Source organism: Brassica rapa, chromosome A04 (genome assembly GCF_000309985.2).
Source record: "Brassica rapa cultivar Chiifu-401-42 chromosome A04, CAAS_Brap_v3.01, whole genome shotgun sequence".
Taxonomy (NCBI): Eukaryota; Viridiplantae; Streptophyta; class Magnoliopsida; order Brassicales; family Brassicaceae; genus Brassica; species Brassica rapa.
Window position 1 is genome coordinate 21,271,007 of NC_024798.2, and position 15,876 is coordinate 21,286,882.

Below are 15,876 nucleotides of genomic sequence, written 5' to 3' on the forward strand. Positions count from 1 at the left end.
TCTCTTTTGCCAGGTACGAGTTACGCTCAAAGGTTACGTAAACGATGGCTAACATTCGAACTCATTCAGTTCAAAAAAAAAACATTCGAACTCATTGCCCATTTCTTCGTAGTGTTGTAATATTATCATTAGCTTCGTATAAAAATGATATATATAAATAATATAATAGCAAAACATGCTTTTAATACATAACATTTGAGTTTATCACAATTTTATAATTTAGTGAATATAATTTTCTTTTATTTATAAAATCTGACATCATCTAACTAGTTGAGTACTTATAGAGTGAAAAAGCAACATTACTCTATATTTCATTCTATTATAAAAATAACTCAATTATAGAGTGAACCATTGAAACAAATTCAAATTTATAATAGAGTTACTCTATTTTAAAGTGAAATATAGAGTAAAGTTTTGTGTACAATTGGAGATGCTCTTAGATTTCTATTTAAGAAATTATGGATAATGACAGATCACAACAAAAATACAATAAAGAAAACAAAAAATCATAATCACAAATAAACCATGAAAAGGAAAGATTAATTGTTCAAAGTTCATCAAAAATATTTGGAAAACGACATATAAACATAGAAAAAAAATTATTAGTCTAAAGAGATTGTCAAAATATCTAATTATGTGTTCTTTAATCATAAATATTGCTTAAATTTTAAGAATTTGTTTATTGATCATTTTCATATATATTTTATATAATTTAAAAAAACTAAAAAGAATCTAAAAATATTATAGCATAAGTACTTACTATAAGAATTTTTTTTGGGAAGAAGTACAAAAATACATCCATGCAGGCTCCCATGTTAGGTTTGACCGTTTGAATTTCATAATATCGCAGAAAATAATAATGCTCCTTAGGAAAAGTATTCTATTCTTTCCTTGTACTTGACGATGTGCTATGTGTAGTGTAATGTTTTGAAAATAAGGGCTTGAAAACAAAAAGAGAAGAAGATGCATAATGTTTTCATGTGAATTTTTATGTTCACGACGATTCTAAATAACAGTACAATCGTATTCTCGTCAATATGAACATTAACTGTGTACCAGGAAGGAAGCAGACATGCATTTACGAATCATATAGCTGATATCAAATACGATTTAATCACACGAATTTTGTTAAATAACCTTTTCAGAAGCTAGTAATGAATAATGAGAAACGTTGATGACAAGTTTCTTTTGTATGATGCAAGTTTTTGGTTATATTGCCAACTAAATTGTAGATAATTTGGCTACCGAATATAACATAAACATTAGGCAAACTAGGAAGTACGATAAAAAGAAAAAACTAGGAAGTACGAGGAACAGTGAATAACTAATTTATGTCGAAAAACCTGTAATAAGAACAAATGATGACAGCATGATTTCGCAGACTATTTAATTTTATCTCCCCTGTTTCTCCACGATCGTTTAAATTTTCTATTTAATAGTAGTAATATTATTTTTACTAAATGCTGTATATTTTTGCTTATATATATATTCTTCTTCTTCCGTCGTTAATATTCAATTAAATAGTGGAGCAAGAAGAACATAAACGATTGGTTGATGGCGTCATTGGTTATTGTTGGAGAGAGTGAAGAGGTATCATTCACAAAACCACTTGGAAGGTTGTCTGTGTTTTACTATGGAGTTGGGCATATGCTCAATGACATTACTGCTTCTTGTTGGTTCACTTACCTTCTCCTGTTCTTGACTCAGATTGGTCTCTCCCCAAGGTTTGTAAGTCAACTCTTCACATAAAATCCATTCCTACTAGTGAGATCATCAAATGTAGCTTTTTTTTTTGTTCTGTAGGGATGCTGCCATCGTCATGCTCTCTGGTCAAGTTGCTGATGGTTTTGCTACTGTCTTCGTTGGTGAATCGGTAACTTCTTTATAAGCTTGAATCTTTTGAGTAACACAAACTTTGGGTTTAGTTTCTTTGTTGTGAGAGTTTGTTTTGGTTTCAATAACCATCTCTTTATTGGTAATTGCTATAATGTGTTCAAGCAACTCTTTTCGGACATTTAGGTTCCCTTAGTAATCATGTCATTTTACGGCTATGTTGGTTTCAGTTAATGTAAATATTGTCACATCACTGTCTTCTTAACATGCAGATTGATAGATTTGGGCATTTCAAAATCTGGCACGCCGCAGGGTCCCTATTAGTGGCTATCTCATTTTCATCGGTTTTTGGCGGGTGTTTGCCTTGTACTATCCTCCATAGTAACTCTTTAACGCTAGAAACATTATCGTACAGCATGTTTGCAGCTATCTTCAATATAGGATGGGCAGCTACTCAGGTTTCCCACATGTAAAACACTCTTCTCTTTTCTTCATTTTATCTTCTCTTTAGGTTAACATCAGTAAGTATTCATTTTCATATCTTTACTCTTTAGGGCTATGGTCAATTACATTACACTGAACTCAACAAGCAGAGTAGCACTAACAAGCTCTCGTAATGCGTTTAGCATGGTCAGCTCTTTCCCCTATAGTCTTATTATGGCTCTTATATATATTATTATTATTTATTTTTTTTAGTTCTTGACTTTTCCTTGGACTGTGTGTTTTCAGGTTGCTAATTTAGCCTTATACGCGATTGCTTTAGTTGTATTTGGTGTCAGCAAGGCTGATACAAAAGAAAACACTGAATCACAGGTTTGTGTTTTTTATAGCCTTATACGCGATTGTTTTTATATACGCCAGAGTTAATGCCTGTAGATATGATTCTAATTAGCCTGTCTTTAAGTCTATAGTATCGTTGGATTGCTTATTCATGCATTACCGTTGGCTGCTGCTTTGTGGTCGTATTTCTTATGGGGACAAAAGAACCACGGTAATGCAAACATTTCTCTAAAATGCTTAAATCAACTTTAACCAAAGTTTCATGCATGGTTAGATGATATTATTATTGAAAATGAGTTGGTCTTCTTTTTATGTTCAAAGGCTGCGTATAACTCTAAGGGAAACTAACCGAGCAAGAATACCATGGGCCTATTGGTTCCGTAAAATTCTATATTATCAAGTCGCTATGGTTTATCTCCTCACACGACTAGTCTTGAATGTTTCCCAGGTTAGTTTATGTATCGTTTCTCACTTTCTTGCTTCTCTTCTATCTATATTAATACTCACATTCCTGGATTACATTTATATCCACAGGCATATCTTGCATTCTTTGTTATTGATGACTTGCAAATGGCTCAATCCGCTAAAGCTCTGGTAAGTGAAAGAAGTATCTCTGTTGATCATCGAACTTTTTTTTTAATAATAGTTATCATTAATTCTTCCTCAAAAGAGGCAATCGGAAAGTACAGAGATCCTGTCTGAACCAATGTTTTCATTTTCAGATTCCTGCAATAATCTATATCTGCAGCTTCGTTGTGTCGGTTATGCTTCAGGTATACAAGAAGTTCAAACCTTATTCGTCTTCCCCATCTCTAAAAACAAGTGTTCTAAAAATGGATTTAGCTGGAAAAGTGGACAAAAACAATTTTTCTAAAACGATTTAAAAAAAAGGCTTAGGCGTTCAAAAAATCGATTTAGACACCTACATAATCAATAATCGCATATAAAACGTTTAACTACCGCTTAGCGATTTCTTAAACATTGTTAAAACCTTTATGTTATGTAACTATATATTCCCATTAATGTAGGAGATTCCTTGGAATGGGAAAGGCCTAAAGGCCTATTATTGTGCTGGTGGTATCATTTGGATGTTCTGCGGTGTATCTGTCCTCTTTTTGCCAAGAAGCATTAACTCTTTCATGTATGCGATCTCTGTCTTAATCGGCATAGCAAATGCATTGATTCTGGTAAGACATTCCTCTACTATATCTGATGTCTTTATGTGATGTAAGGAAACTCTAACATATCTTTTGACTAATCTTAATCTTTACAGGTGACTGCAATTAGTATGCAGAGTGTGTTGGTTGGTTCAGAACTCGGTGGATGTGCTTTCGTTTGTGGGTCTTTAAGTTTCTTAGATAAAATGTCATGTGGCATTGCTTTATATGTTCTTCAGTCACACAAAAGTAAGTTTTCTTCTTAGGTACTAATATTATCTCAACTCGGATAAAATTGTTGATGGACGTGTGATTTGGATATATTGTGCAGACGGGACTTCACCCGAAGATGTCGTAACCAGCACACATAGTTTTGACTTTTCGGTGACAAGATATGGATTAGGACTTGTCCCAGCTGTATGCTCTTTTATTGGAGTCGTTGTCACGTATTTTATGGAACTTGATGGCACAATACTAAAGCCTCTTTGCCAACCGTTGCTACTAGAATAAACAGAAAGGAATCAAATCTGTAACATTTCTGGTGACGTAGCACGAGATAATTAAAATAATAAACTCTGTTTCAGTTATAGTCTTTTTATAAATCCTTGTTGTTTTCTTCATAGTTAGTCAGCTTATGGATTTGGATTGAGTCGTATGACTTAAGGAGAAGATCGTCTGGGTTATGTCAGCGATTTCTCAGATTCAAATCCAAGAGTAATCGCTGCTTCATTATAATCAAATAGTACTATTCAATATTATTTTGAGTTTATATTCTTTGTTTCCGAGAAGTTTGTATAAATTTTATCACATCCTTGTATGTTATACAACTGATGAAACAGAGCTCGAGAAATCAGTGTGTAACATAAAACAAATAGATAAATCAAATAGAGTGTTAGCATAACCTTTTTACATAGAACATACAAAGAATGTGATATACAGTATATTACAAAGAATCAAACCAAACAACTTCCATGAAAACTAAATAATAAAATCATCATTTTTCATCACCAGCCCAGTTTCCCTTGAGTTTAGGCCCAGTAGGCCCATCTTCACCATACACTTCATCAGGAATCTTCTTCGCAAAGTTGTCAAAAGCCTTCTTCAAAGCTCCAGGCAACAGCCTCGCCACCCTCTTAACATCATCATCAACGCTATAATCAATCTTAGGTCCCCACTTCCTGTAATAATTCAACCACGGCGGCTCCACCACTCCTCCGCCTTCATACTCCGCCGCAACCACCTCGTACCCTAACCCCGTATCAACCACCTTCTTACTCTTCGCCGTATCGTTCCTTATCCCAACATCACCGTCTCCTTGCAACACAAGTCCAGGTTTAGCATACATTGCGTGTCCGTGAAGCGACGCGTACGCCACAGGCTTGTTGCTTCCTCCTCCTTGGAACTCTAGGTCACAAGCGTCGATCCAAACTCCTCCGCTGTGCTGAGACAAGAACACTCTCCATAGCTCTCCGGTGAAGTTGCTTATACGTAACGTCACGTGTTCCCAATCACCAATGTGTTCGCCGATCCTCCCTAACGGTAGGTTGATGAACTTGACTTTAGCACGTGCGGGACCATTGAAAGGGTAGAATAGCCAGATGGCTATGTCGGTGAACGTTGCTCCGAGCATTGGTTTGATGTGGAGATACGCTTTCGTGTTCCGCAAGTCACCTTTCTTAACTCTCTCTTTGGCCTTCTTGTCTCTAGGCAGGTCTAGCCAGTATGAACCGTCGTTAGATCCGCCTTGTGGAAGGTTTGCTCCGTTGGATTCGATAGGGTTAGGGTTTGATTCTTGACCTTGCTTGTAAAGCAAGGCACCGTTGCTGAAGTACCAGTTGACAGAAGAAGGTAGGTATTCTTCGTCTGGGTGGAGATGGATCAATGGAGAATACGTGTTGAACAAGACACCGATTTGGGACCCGTTTGGCATGGTGGAGAAGTTTAGTTTCGTGTTCTTCAAGCAAGCTAAAGATGGAGGAGATGAGTTTTGAGGTTGCCATGTGAATGTTCCGACACAGACTCCTGTAGCTTGTGTCCCTCTAATGTTCGGTCTTAGGTTTGAGACGTTGACTCCGTTTGTTCCCCATATCCATGTGTCAGCTTCACACTGTTCGGTTAAGTCTGACCTAACACAACGTAGTTTGTCTAGAGGAGGCTTTTGAGAGGTGGTTGTGACTAATAAACCAACGGCTTGGTATCCATCAGGCGGCACGGGCTGCCAGATGTATCCAGGTCCGTCTTGTTTGGTCTTGAGTGACTCGGTGTTTGCTACGAGGGTGTAATCTAGAGGCGATTTCAAGGTGTCGCTTGAGAGATCCCTAGCTGTGAGTACCCATCCAAATAGTTGATGGTTGTTTGGTTGAGCGTAGTAACCGAGGATGGAGAAACCGGAAGGGACCGATGATGGTTCAAAGAAGGTTGCTCCGAGGTTGTCTGGTCCACCTTCATAAGTGGACCAGACCTTGTTGAATGTCGAAACTTGGCTAACCTCAAGACCTCCCAAGTCAATGGTTTGTTTCGCAAACCCGTTACCTGAAGATTCAAGTCAAATAAAAATCATCAAACCAATAAATGTTAAGTTTTACGAATTTTCAACTTAAAACCAACTGGCTGGACTGATCCAAGTCTTTTATATTATTCATGTTTCCTCGAAACTCTGTAGAAGTTTTATATTCTCACAAGAGATGGACAAGAACCATATATAGTACAAACCTTGAGGCAAAGTAGGCAGTGGTGAGGGAAACTTGAAAGGAGTTTCCACGGGAAGTGCTTTGAGAATCTTCTCTGATACAGCTTCGGGAGAAGGATCCGTGATTGAAAGACAGTTTCCCATTTTGAGATGGGGAGATTGATTTGAAATGGTCTAACAGTAGAAACTTGAAGTCATGGGTTGTATATATTTTTAGTATCTTGATGTTTTTAAAAACTCGTCAAGAATATACTATAAAATAAGCAAGAGAAGTTAAATGCCAAAGAGAATAAGTGTAAAGCATATTCTTCATTGTTAATGAGAAATAACGCAAACGTAAACGTAGAAGTCAATGCTTATCGATCTAACTGAAATTGTCGTGCAAGGTTTTATTCAAAATATACATGTTTATTATATCCTTCTCTTTTCTTTTTTTTTCTGCAGTTTACATATCGTGCAAGGGAATACTTGAAATTTTGATGACAAGGGACAACGACTTGTTACAGTTTATCCAATAGCAAAAGAAACCTGGTACTTGTTAAAAATATATAAAACTAATACTACCTCTGTTTTTTATTATAAGTCGTTTTGAATCTATGCACATAGATTAAGAAAATCATTAATTTCTTATATTTTCCAAATAAAAACATCATTAATTATTTACCTAACCACAATTTAACCAATAGAAAAATAGAAGATATATTATCATTGGTCAGACAACATTAATTACTAATAAATGTTACATAAAAAACCGAAAACGACATATAATTTGGAACAAAAAAGTTTCTCTAAAACGACTTATATTAAAAAACGGAGGGAGTATGATTTTAATATATATACTTAATTTCCAATACAAAATCATTTGTAAGATGTTTGTAGTTAGGAATCGGTCTCCGAAACGGTCTTCAATAACCTACACATCTTTAGAACTCTATTAAGTGTACCATACAAATTCAATCATGGAAAAAGATGCCACGAACATTTTCAGAGTAGAAATGTCATTACATGTATATAGAATTTTATACAAAAATATAGGTACATGAATCATATAAAATATATGTAACGATATCTTTTTTTTTATGTAACGATATTTTATGTTAACATTGTTGGAAGATCCATCTAGTAGAATATTAAAGGAAAATTTTCAAAAAAAAACTTTGTTTGCTTACAAAATCATAAACCCAAATCCACGAAAAAGCGAACTCCATAAAACTGAAAGCATCATGACCTTTGTTACCGCCAGTTCGTCCAATGCATCAAATGATATTCAGAAATCTATTTTTAAAAAAAATTGGTGGAAAATGTTAAGAGAAATCTATAAAATTGAAGTTCCGAACAAATATAAATGTTGCTAGCCCAAACACTATCATGTACAAAAACCTTACGACCAGATCAAACATGCATATTCTTATCATATTCTTTTTTGACATTCAAACATATTATTATTCAAATTACAGACTTTTGAGACCTAAAAAAGCTTTTACATACACATAATATCAAGGATCTAACTACCATGACTGAATTTTTCTTTTCATGTCATGACTATCACATGTTCTTATTTTAAATTACACATGCGACATACTTAAGCTTTGACACACACACACACACACACATATCCAGATATCAAGGGCACTTAGCGTTTCGACCAGGACCACCATAGAAGAAATGAGTCCCCCGGCCCCAATAAGAACTTCCACTTTGTCCTTCTTTAACGCTGTAGCAGTTATCATTATCAGTAGTAGGATGAAGATTTTCTGCTTCTCTCAGAGTATTGGCTCCATCAACTGTCATAACTTTCCTGAAATAGCTCGCTTTCTTATACCACTCTCCTGCGAAGTGCCCACTTCCCATAGTGGTGGTTGTGTGTCTCCCGCCGGTCATTTCGTTTGCGATTCCACCGCCCCAATAAACTTCCTCAGCTTTATCTTTCAGAGAAGTAAACAACGAGCCAGGCCAGTACCCAACAAGCTCCTCACCGACCCTTAGCCACCAGTTTCCACAGTCCTAAGTTATAGACAATCCATTTTGGGTTTAGTTTAGATGCAGATATATGCTTAGATCCCATACTGCAAATTTAAAAGGAAAAACTTATATATATATATTTAATATTTTTCCAAAAAAAATACAATCTTAATGATAAGATATTTTCTGATTTGTTTTTTTCAAAATTTAGGTGAGATTCTTTCTAAAATTATGAACATATCTAATAAATTGTTATCATAATTAATTTCACAACATAAACATTTATTAAGATCAGAAAATATAACATATCTAATAGGAGGTCCAACTTAAATCCACCTAGAAAAGTCATAATGTTTCTGTTTTAACAAAAGAGATGATCATCATTTATTCTTCTTTTTGACAGAAAACTTGTTCTAATAAAAATTAAATTATTAGAATGATTCTATTTTTACATATGACATCGAATTAATAACTGTGTTAGAAGATATTTTGTTTCTAAATAAGCACAAAAGAGAGACCGGAAATGAAGTCAAACCTTGCCCGCATTACCAGATACTAAATTCGCTCCAAAAGAAATTAAGCGATAGTGTCAGTCACAAGACAAACGGCAACACATTAGTGACAACTACATTATGAACCAATATATTTTTGGATGAGTATTAGTAACAACTAAATTATGAAACAATACATTTATTTATTACACTACACTAATGAAGTTTGACCAATAATTATAATGGAAGATCCAAAAGTCCCATCTCTATGTTTTGTTATACGTAGACAAAGCAATTATAACACAGGTCACCTGAAAACAAAGACGAGTAACTAATGTGATTATATATATATATTCCAGTATACACATGGGACCATGTTCTTTAAAGACATTTATATTCTCTTCACTCCATAGAAACAAAGACACACTCATTGCAAACTAAAACCAATATACTTAAGAATGCGTATATAATATATGTTTTATACAATTGATAATTAAATCTGGAGTGATCCTGCTATGCAAGTGTAAGTAGGCAGATCTTTAAGGGCAATTAGAGTTTCTACCAGGACCACCATAATAGAAGTGACTTCCCCAAGAACCTCCATCACCACTCTTCACATTGTAACAGTTTTCTTGATCAGTAAAGACTTGAAGATTCTCAGGGTTCCTCAGTTCGTTCGACCCATCGACTACTTGAACGTTCTTGAAGTAACTAGCTTTGCCCCAACCTTCCTCTGCAAACCGACCACTTCCCATCTGAGTGGTGGTGTGTTTTCCTTCCTCAGACTGTGAGTTCACCACTTCACCTCCCCATTCGATCATCGATGCACTTTCTGATAAGTAAGAGAAGAGTGAAGCTGGCCAGTATCCTATTATGTACTTCTCTCCAAATTGTAGCCACCAATGTCCTTCTTTTGGATCCTGAGAAAAACCAAACCGAAGCTAAACCAAAACCGGTTGGTAGAAATAGTTTTATGCTAAACAAACTGAATAAACCGACAACATCACTAAAACCATATTTTTCATTAGCCTACATATTTTTATTGACATCATTAGGCTACATATAGAAATAAATTTAGCTGTACAATGTATATTTTTATATTAGTTTTAACTAAGTTATTTTATTCTTGTTTGTAGGGAGCTAACTAAAAGCATCTAAGCTTTCAAAGTTTTAAAGGTTTCTTGCTGTTGGTTTACCTTCCAGATAAGGATGGTAATGTCATACTGAGAGTTCCCATAGCCAGATAGAGGTGAGATTGAACCACCCATTGCAATCTCCCTGTTGACTTGAACAAACCCTGAGCACAGAAGGTTATAGCAGCCAGTGCCTTGGTATGCATCACTCTGTTTATTTTTCACAAGAGAAACAAAAATAATGATACTTAGATAAACTAAAACACACACAAGAATATATATTTAAAAAAAAACGAAATATGTAGAAACTTACAGTCCAATAAGTGAAGAGCCTGGTGCGAGTATCACCATACAACTGTGGACTGACCTGAAAACACACACACAAATCTCTGAGTTAGAAACAGTCTTTCTCTATTAACAAGAAGTCCTTTTCAAGAAGATAAGATTCACCTGCCAGCCAGCTTCAATACTATTAAGATCAGAGTTAAAGTTTCCACCCAAAACCCAAATCTGAGCCAAGCTAAACTCATTAGGCATCTCCACATCCGGATTCCATACATTAATCTTCGCTTTCGCCCCGTAGAAAACCCCATCTTCGACATACATTATCGCGTGCTACATCAAATCCAAAGAGATAAGAAACCTTGTTAATAAACACACAACAACAAAAACATGACAATGAAAAATTATTACCTGATGACCATTTTGTGTGAGGACACTAGCTGGCTCATAAGATTTAGGCTTAGGAATACTCTTCTGGCTCTTCATACCGAACTTCTCGACGGAACTCGCTCGGTAAAGATCTTGCTTCCTCGTTCTTCTGATGGGAACTGTGTCCGCAGGGCATTTCCCATTCACATGCCAAAGCTGAGTGATATCATTACACTTGGACGAAACTTTACTCTCACTAAAGACACTCTCTGGGTTGAAACTTGGTCTCATCTATAAACAAAGCCCATTAACAATGTCAGAACAGAGTCTGTTCGAACTGAAAGAAGAAAAACAGAACAGTTTCTAAACCTGGACGGTGTGGTTAATGAGCAGAGGATGAGCTAAAGCTGGTTGGTCGGTGATTGGGACACAGTCAATCACATCTCCATCTGGGCTCTGTTTGAAACCATAAATTATTGTGAAATTTATTGAAACTTTATCTAATAATCTCTGTGAAATTTTTTAACCTTTATGGATTTGAGAGGTGGCTTGTTGAGTCGTTTCAAGTGTTTATGGATTTGGAGATCGGAGAACCTATTTTCGCCGGAGATGACTGAAGGAGTGAGGATAGCCGCCACCGTCATTACCAGAGCAAGCAAGAAGCTGGCACTTTTGAAATTAACGGCCATGGTTAAAGAAAGAAAGAAAGAAACACAGAAAGAGAAAGTCTTTTGGAGAAGAGAGAAGATGAGAGGTTCTTCTGGGAAGTTAATAACTCTTTTGTGCTAAACCTTCATTAAAGGACCGTACGTTTTTTCTTTTAAAACAGACACAAGTGAAAAAAACTTGGATTCTATTGCGTAAGATTGGTTACTGTCTTTTCATCTGTTTTAAATTTTTATTTTTTCTTGTCAGGATCTTTTTTTGTGGAATAGTTCGAAGGTTTTATTTTTATTTTATTTCAAAAGTATTATCTTTTTTTTTTTTAATTTTACTGTCAGCTTTTTAAAGAAATGAAATTTTGCCGGAGTGGAACATTCCCACTGTTCTGACGCCTTAACGTTTTGTTTTCGGGATTTTCAAAATTCATCTGGAGAAATGTATTAATCTCTTCTGGTTTAGGCTCACTCATACCTAGCTAAAATGATGATAAAAATGACATAATATGTTAATCATGAGAAGGGTCAAATGCAAATGTTTACATCTTCCTTTTAGTTTTTCATTGCCTAATGATGCATATTAAGATTAACACAGATCAATTTCTTGTAATAGCATAATTATTCAATTTTAAGAAAATATGTCTTATAATTTATCCATTTACATTTTTTTATATAATTTCTCATTACATAAATATTTTGCATTATTTATGATAGAGCCAGTCATATCGAGTATAAACAATCGAGTGTTCATAAACAATCCGATTATCATAAATGCACACTTTGCAGTACTGATTTAAACCTTAAACATACAGTATTGATAAAAGACAAAACAACATGTGTAGATAGTAATATTTAAATTACTGAGTCAACTATTTGAGCATTGCTCCACTACCTTATCATCACTATTTAAAAAGTATTTATTTATGATTGGGTGGGAGTGAGAGCACCCACAATGTGAAAAACAGTGAAAAATTCAAAAAATAAAGCCATGAATTGTCGGTTAAGATAATTAGAAGGAAAAATGACAATACATGGTCTCAAATCTCAATCAACTCCACACCTTTCCTTTTCCATTCTGTTACATCTCCATTTTCCCATTTTGTATTTCTTTCTTTAAAGCCTACTCATGTCCGATGTCATTAATTTCTTATTGGCCAAATCTTCATATTTGTCTATTTTCGATTCTGAATTCGTACAATTCTTCTTTTCGTAAAAATTTCATAAATTTTTCTTTTTCATTTTCTTGAAATATGAAGATTTTATGTTCATTGCCACAATATATTTCTGAAAATCATGTGCAAATTGCATCTCTCTGCCGTATTAAAACCGTTTGTTATTATTAGCAAGAACCAAATTAAAAAAAAATGTTAGCTGATGTTCAAGGATTCTAACTCGACTGTAGAAAAGTATTTTCTCCATTTTCCAAATGAAATACAGTTTAATTTTTCTATCATGGTATTATAGGGGGAAATAGGTGGTAAATATATAGATGCTATATTCAAACTTTCATCATTTAATATCAAGATATTCAGGAACGCTGACATCAGACACGTTATTATAACTCGCATTCGTGATATGAGAAAAAAAAAAACAAAATTGGTACATGCAGACAAATCAAACAGAGTATGCTTGTAACAACATCTGCTTTATTTTATTTTTTGTACATAACATCTGCTAGCTTTATTGCTTACTATAGATAGACATAACCATAAAAAAAGTACAATGGGTCAATTATAAAGTCTAACAACTGGGTCTATAATCATGTCTCTAAGTCATTTCCAAATTATAACATACCAACGACCTTAATGAAAACAGCTACAATCATAGGTCAAGTTCAGTTAGTTAGTTTAATTAAGATAATATCTTGACTACAACCTTTTCTTACTTGAAAGGATTGAAAAAAAGAACCGAAATATTCAATATTCAATATTCAAAAAGACAAAGAAAGAGTTGGCTTCATCTCGTGGTTTCTTTAAAAGTCCCAAAGTAGAATTTTGGAGTGTTATGCTCAACTACATGTCACGGGTATGGGATTGACTCATTATCACATTTCAACGCCCTACTAATTATTATTACACACCACCAGTGGGCAGTGGTCCACTGGAGTCACCACTTAAAATGGACTATTTTATGGGCCTAAAGATTATAAGGCCTTACATTTCCAAAGATCAAATAGTTTCATGCTTATGAATCTGATGCTCTCAAACGTATCCTGGAATCAGAAACATATAACAAATCTGTTTTCTTTGACATATAATTTTACATTTCAAAATACAAAAACCTTGTTGTATTGGAACAACATTTGCTATCATCAGCGGCGGAAAGCATTGCCTTGTTCTTATTAGCTTCCACAGCGTCAGTTTCATCAGCTTTCTTGAGTACAGTGACTTTACCAAAACCTTTTATTATACTCTTTTGTGTGATACATTTATTATGCAAGGGAGCTTCAAATTCATTTATTATACACATTGCTTGTGGTGCTGCTGTATAAGCTGACTTCTAAGATAGCAATCTTCAACCTGCAGAAAAATTAAGACATTTTAGATTTCAACAACTGAAACGAAACAAATGATTATATCAAATTCTATGTTTAGAGGTTCGGTTCATACATGTGATGAATGTGTCTTAAGCAGTGCAACTCCACAGTCTTCTACTGATACTTTTTCTCTGCTGCTTACTATCGCTAGTTCCGACAACAAACTCTCAATCTCTTGTGTCTGCAAAGTGCATCAAAGAAGTTGATTCAGTTTCAACATGTGTTTATTTAAGTACATATATTTATCCATGTTCTTTGTGAAGCCAACGTTTATAGCAATACCTTAGGCAAAAACTGTCCAATGTTTTGCACAATGCCTTCCATGGACTTTGAAGCAACCGCAAGTACTTCTCCTAACTCTTTCGTCTCAACCTGATATTGAGAATCAAAAGTGATTAATGCAAAAGATACACAAAAGGGAACAATGTTAATCCGAACAATATAAACCTTGATATCAACATCTAGAGGGAGACGCAAGGAGGCATTCAATAAAGCTTCAGATGTTTCCGATAGTGCACCTGAGTATTCTTCTTCAAGAGTTGTCCATTGTTCCAATAAAGGCACCTGCATATAGTTATTAAAGAGGTCAGTCCACCAACTACTAACACTAATAAATGTTTTCTCAAACACTTTTACAGTCTAATGAGATAATCAAATCTGACTTACTTGAGGCTCCACAATCTCCTTAAGAGCTTTTACTCTCACTAATCCTTGGAGCTCTATGCGTTTCTTATGTACACAATGAGAGAGCTCTGACATTTTCAAACCAAGTGAATAAAACATTCTCTGCAAGAAAGTTATAATTCACCATAGAAGTTAGAGACTATGGCTAGTTCGTTCAGAATGTTAATGTTAGAGTCATACATACATACCTCGGCTTCTGCTTTATGAGCTTGTTTTATGACGTCAGCATTTGCGTTTGCGAATCTCCATTGCAAGTAGCGGTTGTGTAGCAGTTTCAAAGAGTGTGCATCCGCTTGTTGTCCTAAAACTCTCTTCTGTCTCTTTATATCTCCTTGAGACTTCAAGTTAGGTGCCACGGGAGGCAATGACAAGCCAACGCCGTTTTTAACCAACAACGAAGCCCTAAACGACGACGTATCATCATCGTTGAGTTTCTCTTCTTCTTCACCGTCCATGGAGACGGATAATCTCAGAAGCCTAGCGGCGGCTGATGACGTAAGCAGACGCTGCTGGTTCGATCGAGACCTAGACGGAGGCGGCGGCAACGTTAGAGTGTGTCCGTTCTCCTCTCTCAACGGCTTGGATCGATTCCGCCGCTGGTTGTTTTTTCCTCCGTCGAGAGGAAACGGCGAGTCTTGTCCACGCGCCGCCGTCTCCGGAGGGCGGTTCTCGTCGCCTTCCGGTAGTTTTAACTGCCTTCTCGGCTTCTGAGTTGAAACGGATGGCTGATGATGTCCGGAAGATGAAGCAACCGGAGACATGAATCTGGAGCTGACTTCTCTCACTCTAGGACGCCGCGTAGAAGGCGGAGGAAACGGAACCGGGACCGGCGCAGTTATCGCCGGTGTTGATTGGCCGGTTCTCGTCTCCATTTCAGTTGGATCGATGAGAAATTGGATCAAAGGGATTGACTCAGAGGAGGAAGAAAGGTGGGAGAAGAGGAGTAGCCGTTGAGTAATGCTTGAAAAGTACAACGGTTCTTCTCTTCTTGTCTGAACGGTTTTAATTAGTTTAACGAATTAACGGGAATTTAAAATTAATTCGATAACTCGGGATTAATTTTGGCGGGCCTTGGGCCCAATTAGGAGCGTCGAGTTTAATTATATGTGTTCTTATAACGTGAGAGGTTAATTAATTTGGGGTGGGGCCATTTTACAATTAACCTTATTTAACTTGAGAGGTTTTGTTTTTTGTTTGTCTATTATCCTTCTGTTTCTCTATACTCTGGTGATCTTAACTCCAAAAGCTGTGAGATATCAAATAAAGTCCACATTGGAAGTTAGACGAAAAATATAAAGCGA

The 15,876-nt window shown here is 35.7% G+C and overlaps 4 protein-coding genes across 5 annotated transcripts; 1 reads left to right on the top strand and 3 right to left on the bottom strand.

The window, feature by feature from the left end:
- The first annotated feature begins 1,525 nt into the window (after positions 1-1,525).
- LOC103866130 (major facilitator superfamily domain-containing protein 12) lies at positions 1,526-4,528 on the top strand. The gene is made up of 12 exons (XM_009144006.3): positions 1,526-1,724; positions 1,804-1,873; positions 2,106-2,302; positions 2,388-2,463; positions 2,563-2,646; positions 2,745-2,824; positions 2,935-3,061; positions 3,148-3,207; positions 3,336-3,386; positions 3,642-3,800; positions 3,887-4,019; positions 4,102-4,528. The coding sequence occupies exons 1-12, from the start codon at positions 1,555-1,557 to the stop codon at positions 4,278-4,280; spliced, it is 1,386 nt and encodes a 461-aa protein (XP_009142254.1). The 5' UTR covers positions 1,526-1,554; the 3' UTR covers positions 4,281-4,528.
- A 118-nt stretch (positions 4,529-4,646) lies between these two features.
- On the bottom strand, positions 4,647-7,078 carry LOC103866129. Its single transcript, XM_009144005.3, has 2 exons — positions 6,483-7,078; positions 4,647-6,302 (listed from the first exon to the last, which is right to left on the bottom strand). The coding sequence occupies exons 1-2, from the start codon at positions 6,601-6,603 to the stop codon at positions 4,765-4,767; spliced, it is 1,659 nt and encodes a 552-aa protein (XP_009142253.1). The 5' UTR covers positions 6,604-7,078; the 3' UTR covers positions 4,647-4,764.
- Positions 7,079-9,234: 2,156 nt separating this feature from the next.
- On the bottom strand, positions 9,235-11,627 carry LOC103866128. Its single transcript, XM_009144003.3, has 7 exons — positions 11,224-11,627; positions 11,066-11,152; positions 10,739-10,987; positions 10,496-10,660; positions 10,359-10,412; positions 10,109-10,255; positions 9,235-9,832 (listed from the first exon to the last, which is right to left on the bottom strand). Exons 1-7 carry the CDS (start codon positions 11,383-11,385, stop codon positions 9,452-9,454), a joined length of 1,245 nt encoding a protein of 414 aa, XP_009142251.1. The 5' UTR covers positions 11,386-11,627; the 3' UTR covers positions 9,235-9,451.
- A 969-nt stretch (positions 11,628-12,596) lies between these two features.
- LOC103866127 (protein ENDOSPERM DEFECTIVE 1) lies at positions 12,597-15,510 on the bottom strand. Of its 2 annotated transcripts, XM_009144002.3 has the most exons (6): positions 14,764-15,510; positions 14,558-14,677; positions 14,339-14,455; positions 14,174-14,263; positions 13,965-14,072; positions 12,597-13,874 (listed from the first exon to the last, which is right to left on the bottom strand). In XM_009144002.3, exons 1-6 carry the CDS (start codon positions 15,445-15,447, stop codon positions 13,815-13,817), a joined length of 1,179 nt encoding a protein of 392 aa, XP_009142250.1. In that variant the 5' UTR covers positions 15,448-15,510; the 3' UTR covers positions 12,597-13,814. The 2 variants fall into 2 exon arrangements, with proteins under 2 accessions (XP_009142250.1, XP_033146054.1); XM_033290163.1 differs by having other exon boundaries at positions 14,174-14,455.
- Between the last annotated feature and the right edge of the window lie 366 nt (positions 15,511-15,876).

What these genes read in the sequence shown, in the direction of transcription:
- LOC103866130 (XM_009144006.3), top strand. Translation starts at nt 1,555, where the DNA reads ATGGCGTCATTGGTTATTGTTGGAGAGAGTGAAGAGGTATCATTCACA. An exon ending in CTGTCTTCGTTGGTGAATCG is followed by an intron (nt 1,874 to 2,105) that starts GTAACTTCTTTA and finishes CTTAACATGCAG; the next exon opens with ATTGATAGATTTGGGCATTT. An exon ending in GCTACTCAGGTTTCCCACAT is followed by an intron (nt 2,303 to 2,387) that starts GTAAAACACTCT and finishes TTTACTCTTTAG; the next exon opens with GGCTATGGTCAATTACATTA.
- LOC103866129 (XM_009144005.3), bottom strand. Translation starts at nt 6,603, where the DNA reads ATGGGAAACTGTCTTTCAATCACGGATCCTTCTCCCGAAGCTGTATCA. An exon ending in ACTGCCTACTTTGCCTCAAG is followed by an intron (nt 6,303 to 6,482) that starts GTTTGTACTATA and finishes TTGAATCTTCAG; the next exon opens with GTAACGGGTTTGCGAAACAA.
- LOC103866128 (XM_009144003.3), bottom strand. Translation starts at nt 11,385, where the DNA reads ATGGCCGTTAATTTCAAAAGTGCCAGCTTCTTGCTTGCTCTGGTAATG. An exon ending in GGCTCTTCACTTATTGGACT is followed by an intron (nt 10,256 to 10,358) that starts GTAAGTTTCTAC and finishes AAAAATAAACAG; the next exon opens with AGTGATGCATACCAAGGCAC. An exon ending in TTACCATCCTTATCTGGAAG is followed by an intron (nt 9,833 to 10,108) that starts GTAAACCAACAG and finishes GGTTTTTCTCAG; the next exon opens with GATCCAAAAGAAGGACATTG.
- LOC103866127 (XM_033290163.1), bottom strand. Translation starts at nt 15,447, where the DNA reads ATGGAGACGAGAACCGGCCAATCAACACCGGCGATAACTGCGCCGGTC. An exon ending in CTCATAAAGCAGAAGCCGAG is followed by an intron (nt 14,678 to 14,763) that starts GTATGTATGTAT and finishes ACTTTCTTGCAG; the next exon opens with AGAATGTTTTATTCACTTGG. An exon ending in TTGGACAGTTTTTGCCTAAG is followed by an intron (nt 14,073 to 14,173) that starts GTATTGCTATAA and finishes TGCACTTTGCAG; the next exon opens with ACACAAGAGATTGAGAGTTT.